This window comes from Callospermophilus lateralis, chromosome 3, assembly GCF_048772815.1.
Source record: "Callospermophilus lateralis isolate mCalLat2 chromosome 3, mCalLat2.hap1, whole genome shotgun sequence".
NCBI lineage: Eukaryota > Metazoa > Chordata > Mammalia > Rodentia > Sciuridae > Callospermophilus > Callospermophilus lateralis.
The window spans coordinates 80193251-80202156 of record NC_135307.1 but is presented as its reverse complement, the minus strand read 5'-3'; the positions used below and the strand labels follow the sequence as shown (position 1 = coordinate 80202156).

The 8906-nt window shown below is 40.5% G+C and overlaps 1 protein-coding gene across 1 annotated transcript; it reads right to left on the bottom strand.

Annotated features, from left to right (window-relative positions):
- Nucleotides 1-6583: 6583 nt before the first annotated feature.
- Nucleotides 6584-7525, bottom strand: LOC143393952 (olfactory receptor 4F21-like). Its single transcript, XM_076848445.2, has one exon. It carries the CDS (start codon nucleotides 7520-7522, stop codon nucleotides 6584-6586), a length of 939 nt encoding a protein of 312 aa, XP_076704560.2. The 5' UTR covers nucleotides 7523-7525.
- Nucleotides 7526-8906: the final 1381 nt, after the last annotated feature.

Here is an 8906-nt window from a genome sequence, read left to right as displayed (position 1 = left end):
ATTCTTGAACTTGAGGAGAATTTGTTTTATGAACGTCGCAGCACCATTATTTGGTGCATAAATATTGACAATTGTTATATCTTGTTGGTGAGTGGTTCCTTTTAACAGTATATAATGTCCTTCCTTATCCCTTTGGATTAACTTAGTCTTGAAGTCGATTTTATTCGATATGAGGATGGCCACCCCTGCTTGCTTGTGAGGACCGTGTGCGTGGTATATTTTTTCCCAACCTTTCACCTTCAGCCTGTGTATGTCTTTTCCAGTCAGATGTGTCTCCTGGAGGCAGCATATTGTTGGATTTGTTTTTTTAATCCATGTTACCAGTCTATGTCGCTTTATTGGAGAATTTAAACCATTAACGTTTAGAGTTACTATTGCTATATGGTTTGTACTTCCAGCCATGTTTGATTATTTGTCTCTCTCTCTCTCTTTTTTTTTTTTTAAATTTAGTTTGTTTCTCCATGATTAGCTTTCCCCTCTCCGTCTGTCTTTACTGAGGTACTTCCCACTGTTGGCTTTGGTTATTGTTTTTCATTTCTTCCTCATGTAGTGTTTTGCTCAAGATGCTTTGCAATGCTGGTTTTCTGGCTGCAAATTCTTTTAGCTTTTGTTTATCATGAAAGATTTTTATTTCGTTGTCGTACCTGAAGCTTAATTTTGCTGGATACAGAATTCTTGGTTGGCATCCATTGTCTTTCAGTGTTTGAAATACGTTGTTCCAGGATCTTCTCGCTTTCAGCGCCTGTGATGAAAAATCCGTTGTTAACCTTATTGGTTTACCCCTGAATGTAATCTGCCTCCTTTCTCTTGTAGCTTTTAATATTTTCTCTTTGTTCTGTATATTGGATATCTTCATAACAATGTGTCTTGGCGTTGGTCTACTTTGATTTTGTATGCTCGGTGTCCTGTATGCATCTACAATTTGTATATCTGTTTCCTTTTTTATTTCTGGAACGTTTTTTGTAATTATTTCATGTAGCAAGTTACTCATTCCCTTGGTTTGAATCTCTGTACCTTCCTCTATCCCAATGACTCTTAAATTTGTTTTTTTAGTGTTATCACATATCTCTTGGATGTTTCTCTCGTGATTTTTAACCAGCCTATCAGAGTTGGCTACACTCTTTTCAAGATGATATATTTTGTCTTCATTATCTGACGTTCTGGCTTCTACTTGCGCCACTCTATTAGTGATGCTCTCGTTTGAGATTTTAATTTGGTTTTTAATTTCCTTCATTTCTAAGATTATTGTTTGATTCTTTTTTATAATCTCTATCTCCTGATAAAGATGCTTAACTTCTTCTTTTATCTGTTTTTGTAATTCATTCTCAATGTGTTCTTTCGCTGCTTGAATTTTCTGTCTCGTATCCTCTTTAAGGTTCCATTCCATCTGTCTAAGGTATTCCTTGAGTTCTTTATATGACCATTTTTCTGATGAATCTATATCCTCTCGAATATTTAGGCTTTCCTGCATTGTTTGTACTCCTTTTCTTCCTTGCTTTTTCATGTTGCTCATATTGCTTCTTGTTCTGTTTGACTGCTGAGTTATTGTTTACTCCTATAAATTTATTTGATGCTTGGGAGGAAAGGTATTATAGGGGAATGGAAGAAGTCACCAAAGAGAATGAGAGTAGGCAGGTAGAATTCAAGGAAGGGGGAATATGAGAATTGAAAAGAAATGCAAAGACAGAAGAAAAGAAGAGAGAGAGAAAAGAAACAGAAAATTAAAAAGAATTAAAAAGAAACCATAATAGCAATAATAAAAATGAAGATTAGTATTAAAAAAATAAAATAAAATAAAATGCATTTAAAAAAATTTTTTGAGAAAACCACAACAACAACAACAAAAACAAAACAAAACCCCCTCCAAAAAAAAAAAAAAACAATTAATAAATGCAGTCTTAGAGTTCGATTCACTATTCTTCCAGTAGGTGGAGCTGTGCCCACCGGGCCAAGCTTCTCCTCTCAGTAGGCGGGGGCCAGTCACTGTGCAGCAGCTCTTCCTCCTGGACTGGGAGGGTCTCCAATCCTGAGTGCCCCGGTGACGTTCACCACAATATTGGCTACACGCCAAGTCTGCTGCTCCTGTGAGTCCTGTTTTCATGAACGCCTGGGCACATTCTCCCTGTCTGCCATTCCCTTGGACCCTAAGTTTGTAGAGCTTGGGGCTGAGAACCCCCTGCAAATTTGCTTGCCCTCTGGTAGCCACACCCCTGGAAGCTGGTGCAAGAGACCTCAGTTGTCAGCACTGGTGGTAGCGGTAGCCGGGATTTTCGCGCTGCGGGTCCCGTGCCACTCCTGATTCCCCCGTGCGGGCAGGGCTGTTGGAAGAGCTGGACGGGCGGGGCCTTTCACAGTGCCAGGCAGGCGGGAGCTGTCCACACGAGTGCGGGGTAGGGGGGTGGGGTGGTCGTTTGCAGCGCCAAACCGCCAGAGGCGGTTCACAGAGCTGGGCAGGCAGGGCCTAGCCAGGCAGCGGCCTTTCGTATGCTCGCTGCAATGTGTGAGCAGCGGGAGTTGGGCGGTGGCCGGCGGGACTGGGCTCCTGCGGGAGCTGTTCACAGGAGCACGGGGGTGGGGGTCGTCGTTCACAGCGCCGAGCCGGTGAGGGGGAGGGGGCGGTCGTTTGCAGCGCCGAACTGCCTCTGCACCAGGCAGGCTGGGGTCCAAGCAGGCTGTGGCCGTTTGTAAGTTCGCTGCAATGTGTGGACAGTGGGAGTTCGGCGTTGGCCGGCTGGATCTGCGTTGCCGAGATTCACTCGCCTGGGACAAACTGACCCCTCCAATAGACTTACTAGTTCCCGGCAGGTCTCCTTTCAGAGGAATTTTGCTGGAAGTCCCTCCACAGGTCGCATTCTGGTGTATTAATGGGCCTCTCTGCTCCCATTACTGTGGAGGCATTGAAAGTGCTGCCTCCTGGCCGACCGCCATGTTGCACTTGGCTCTCCCATAACTTTAATATTAACTAATGATATTTTGAAAACTAAAAATCCAGTTTAATGAATCACAGAATGACTTGATAGCCCCAAAGATCACAACTTTAAATTTTTGAATAATTTTTAATTGCACTCAAAGTATAAGAGTCTCTTCTCATTTTAAAATTCCAATATCATAAATGAAAACAAAGACCCTTTGACAATGACCCTTAATCCAGGTCCCCTTCCTTTGTCTCTGGGATAACAACAGATTGTCACATTTTTCCAAAAAATCTATCAGTCAGTTCCTTGTAAGTGGTGGGTCATGTGGGTGGACTAATGAGTTCCATGTGGTGTAAGCTCATTATTATACTTCATTTGCTATATAATGTGTCCCTTCTTCAGATACAATGTTACATAACTATCACATGACTTGAAAAGTTTTTCTATGATGTAAGTCCACAGATGATTATGCTGAAAAGAAGTGTTGAATGTTTATCACATTTATGTGTACTTAACATTGTAGACACAGAGGACTCTAGTTTCTTTTCACTGTTTTATAGATACTGCCAGTAATTAATCAAGGCCCAGGGAAGAAGAGATGTCACAATTGCCATTCCCACAGCCAGTTGTGCCAGGGCAAGGGGGGAAGTAGAGTGCCTGGAGATTCATGTGAGACATAGGCCTTCATGAGAATACCTATAGGGGAAGATCTGTGGTGACAGGTGAACAAGTAGCACCTCCATCCACAGCGGTGCTTTGCCAAGCAGTGCCCTCTCTCCCTCATGACATTTTGTCCAGTGTTGGCTGGCTGAATGAGTGACACATAACCTTTGCACAGTACCCTCAGTTCTACTGAGGATCTGTATGTTAGGCTGCTGGAGCAGTAATATCATCAGCATTAGCTTGGTTTGCTTGTATGCCCAGCATCCCTAGGGGCCACGTTGTGAAGTACATGTGAAAAAAAAATAATAATAGGTGACTTTGTAAAGATAAAATTATTTTTCCCTAGTTCTCAGTATGCATTAGAGAAAGCCATGGTCTTTCAAAATAATATACATCTGGACATTGAAGCCCAGGCTTGTTCTCAGTGTTAACTTGGCTAGGTTTTTGAGAACAGAAAGGGGACATTCAGGGACATGGTGTTTTACTCTCAACCTTTTCTTTAAGTGTGATACAACACTCAATTGGGAAATTGAAGGTAAGTATTTGAAGGCACTATCTTCAATAGTTTGGTAGGTTTGGGAGAACCAATAAGACATGGACAAGGAACCTAGGGCTAGCAAAAGCAGTCACTGTTATCATCCTTATGGCAACAGGGCTCTGGGAAGAAAGGGAATGCTAGAATCACAAATAGGCTACTGCTGAAGAAGAGGGTGTCACCCTCTTCTCTGTAACAGAGTCTGCTTCTGTAGGTTATCACAGACTTTTCCTGCATCCCAAGAGACCATCCCATTATCCCAAGGTGCATTGCCCTAAATAGCATTGTAAGTGAACCTAGCACCCTATTCTACTAATCTATCAGTCAGTTCCTTGTAAGTGGTGGGGCATGTGGGTGGACTAACGTGTTTTATGTGGTGCAATCTCATTATTATAATTCATTTGCTATATAATATGTTCCTTGTTCAATGTTTCATAGATATCTCATGAATTGAAAAGTTTTTCTATAATGTAAATCCACAGATAATTAGGCTAAAAGAAGTGTTGAATATTTATCACTCAGTGGTTGACCAAAGAAATAGTATCACTAGAGTGTATAGAATAAAGTATTACTTATTAGAATTAGACTTGTACAATGGTGGAAACCATTAGGCAGTTCTTACCACTGAACCTCATGCCAGTCTGAGGCCAGTAAAGCCACCATTATGAAAGATGAGTCATCCTTAAAGAAAAGGAAGATATAATAGTACTAGGGTCTTGTGCCCCTCTCGGTTCCCAAGAGCCTTACAAATCCAAGTGAATAGAGTGTCTGGGCCAGAATGAGTAGATAGTTTATCTTGAAGGATATTTTCTCTCATGCACAATGGGAACTAGGGACAGGTACTGTAAAAAGTTGCTTTTGCATGTACACCAGGAGAGTTTCTTCTTGGGATGCTGGTCATAGAAGTAAACTAAGCAAACTAATGCTGGTGATGACACTGCTTCTGCAGCCTAACATATTGAACCCCTCTCTGAGTGGGGACAGGTGTAGAACTGAAGGTGCTGAGGAAAGGATACATGTCACTCATCCAGCCAGTCAATACTAAATAAAATGCCATGAGGTAGACAAAGTACCTCTTGAGAAAGCTCCATAAGGGACACAGAGGTGTTATGTGTTCAGCCTATCATCACTGAACCTTCCCTGTGAGCATTTCCTCAATAAAACTTATGACTCATATACTGTCTCTGGGTAGTTTTTTGGTCTCTCAACAACTTATCTTACTGGCCCAAATGTGCTTTGGCCTGACAGAAGGACAAATGGACATGAAACAGAGAACAAAGATAAAGCAGTATTGTGTCTCTCAAAACTTCCTTTTTTTTTTTTTTTTTTGTACTGGGGATTGAATCTAGGCACACTCAACTACTGAGGCCCATCCATAACAGTTTTTATATTTTATTTAGAGACAGGGTCTTGATAAGTTTCTTAGGGCCTTGCTAAATTGCTGAGGCTGCCTTCGAAATTTGTATCCTCTTGCCTCAGTCTCCAGAGCTGCTGAGATTATAGGCATACACCACCGCGCCTAACTCGGTACTTCCGATTTTGATAATGCAGGTAACTGTGTAACCTGGGGACATTCATCATTATCATGTCCTTGCATCTGGCTCAGGATTTGGAGGAACTGCAGGGAGAGAACCAGTAGGAGATAGGAACTACAGTCTTAGGTGCTGTTCCATTCCATAGGGTGAGCCAGCATACCAGAAGCAACATGGGGACAGTACACCCATCTTCAAACCAAAGGTGAATGTTTCATCAATTTCACATCCAAAAACCACACAAACTTTCCATGTGGTGAAATTCAGACAGAAATATACTAAGCAAAATGGGAGAAAAGGAAGTAGGATAAAAAGGGCAATGGAAATTGAATGGGTTTGGGTAGCATAATGCTAATCAAGAAAAGACATAATGCTTTCTTAGTTCCTTCTTGGCCTTCTAAAAATAGCTTTGACCTTTCTATCAAAACACCATCTATCCATTAGACTAGGGTGAGTGCTCTTGAGAGTCTAACCTCCTTGCACAGCCTTGCAGAGTACCAAGAGGGAGTGTTTGCAAGTTTCAAGAAAGCAAAAGAAGCTCGTTTCAATGTCCTCTCTTTAAATATAGCCAGAAATTCCTGTATGTGAGGCAATTGCTGTTTTTAAGAGAAAAAAGACCAAGTGAGAAAATTTTCCCTGTTCTAAAGGCTTTAAAGTAGCCTGCCCTCTTCTATACGTCTATGAATTTACTTCATTTATATATTATTCCTTAGGAATTGAGGTTGAGAATTATCATAATCTATGCTTTTCAAATAATTTTCTATATGATTTCTTCTGTTTTCAGAAGAGATTTTCCCTTCCTTCTATTTAGAAGACAAAATGGCCTCAATATCAGCATGCATAAGCAAATGAGAGTAGACAAAGAAAGGCTTATCTTTGAGTTTTATCATCAACAAGGAATGTCTGTGTTTAAAGAAGACTGTTCTAAATACAATCACTTAAGAGATCTTCGGGTAACTCACTAACTGTCGGCATATTCTCCTCATTGCCACCTTCATTTCTTGGTTCCTTAGTGTGTAGATGACAGGATTCAGAAAAGGAGTCAGAACAGCATCAAAGAAGGCCAGGAACTTATCCAGGTGTGTGGAGGGAGATGGCCATGTGTAGAAAAATATCAAAGGACCAAAGAACAAGACCACCACAGTGATGTGAGCTGACAGTGTGGACAGAGCCTTGGAGGAGCCAGCAGAAGAATGTTTCTGAATAGTGAGAATGATGACAACATAGGAAATGATCAGTATGAAGAAGGAGCCCACAGAGATGAAACCACTGTTGGCTGTGACCATGAGTTCCAGTCCATAGGTGTCTGTGCAGGCAAGTTTGATGAACCGAGGAAGGTCACAGTAAAAGCTGTCCAACACATTAGGGCCACAGAAGGGCAATTTTACTACAAAAACTAATTGAACCACTGAGTGCATAAGGCCAACCACCCAGGCAGCCACTAAAAAGAAGATGCACATCCTTGGACTCATGATGGTCAGGTAGTGCAGAGGCTTACATATGGCCACATATCTGTCAAAGGCCATGGCCATGAGCAGCACCATCTCCACACCACCAATGAGATGGATGAAGAAGATCTGGGTGATGCAGCCTCTAAAGGAGATGACTTTGCGCTTCCTGAAAAGGTCATAAATCATCTTTGGGGAACTGACAGAAGAAACACCCAGGTCAATGAAGGAGAGATTGGCCAACAGAAAGTACATGGGAGAGTGTAAGTGAGGCTCAGAAGCTACTGTGAACACAATGATGGAGTTTCCTGTCATGCTTGCCACATAAAACATGGAGGAGAAAACAAAGAGGAGTAGTTGGATACCCCAGGAGTTGTTGAGTCCCAGGAACACAAACTCCGACACCACAGAATGATTTGCTCCATCCATTGGCTTTGTTGGAGGTACTGCCTGAAGGAGAACAGGAGAAAATGCAAATTATGAGAAGTATATTAATAGACCAGGAGGAGAAAGGTCAAAGTTATAAAAACCTAGTTTTAGTTTAGCATTAAACCAACCTAAATATCAACAAGTATATGAAAAAAGGCTTAACATCACTAATGAATCAGGGAAGTATTAACTAAAATCACAGTGAAATATTAGTTGATACTTGTTAAAACAGTTATTATCACAAAGTTAAAATATAACAAGTTTGGGGTGGATATCAAGTTAGAAATTCTTTGTACACTGTTAGTTGGACTTTAAGATAGCAGCAATTCAGGAAAATAGTTTAGAGATTTGTCAAAAAAATTGAACAGAGTGGCTATTATATAACTCAGTGATAGAGCACTTGCTTAGTATGTACAGAACCCTGGATTATATCTCTAATATCAACAGAAACAAAAAAAATTATAGGAGATCTTCCATATAATTCACACTTCCACTTGTGGGCATATATATGAAGGTTAGTGACATTATTATACCCCAAAGACATTTTCCTATATTCATCACAGCCTTATTTATAATATGCTGAGAGAGTATAATATATGGAGACAACCTGACATGTTCATTGACCGTTGTATAGATCACACACACACACACACACACACACACACACAAACACACATACACACACAATTCTACACCGTATTAAAGGATATTCTGAGTTTTGTGACATCATGAATGAGAATGGAGGTTATTGTGCCAAGGAAATTAAAGAGACATGGAAAGACAATTACTGAAAGATTTCAGTTATATATATAATATATAAGAAATCACCTTCGTAGAAGCAGAGATTATTATGGTGGGCCAGAAGTGGATGGGGTGTGGTGGCGAGATGTAATGGGAAGATATTCATCAAATATTCAGTTTGGATCCTTAATTTTGTATATCTGTTATACAGTGTGGTGATTGTGGTTTATAATAAATGTGTACTGCATATTTGAAAATTCCTAAGAAGTAGATCTGGAATGTTCTTCTCATCACAAATAAGCATAGATTGAGCCAATCTTTTTACAATGTGTATATACATATCAAAATCTAACATTGTTCACCAATAATATATTTAATATGTATTTCAATTGTACCTTAATGAAACTGGAAGTGGGGGAGAAATCCACTTATTATGCCCACAGATTTTGACCTTGTGACCACACAGAGAAGTTGTTGGTTATCATACAGAGTTGTTCTGTTCCATGTAGAGTTGTCTCTGAATTTAATATGCTTTGTCCCAGAGAAGTTGCAGTGACGTTCCTCATGAGATAGGTTCGCCAACATGGGAAATTGATTCAACCCCAAGTTCTTTCAATTTTTCCTTCAGAACACATAGTTCAGT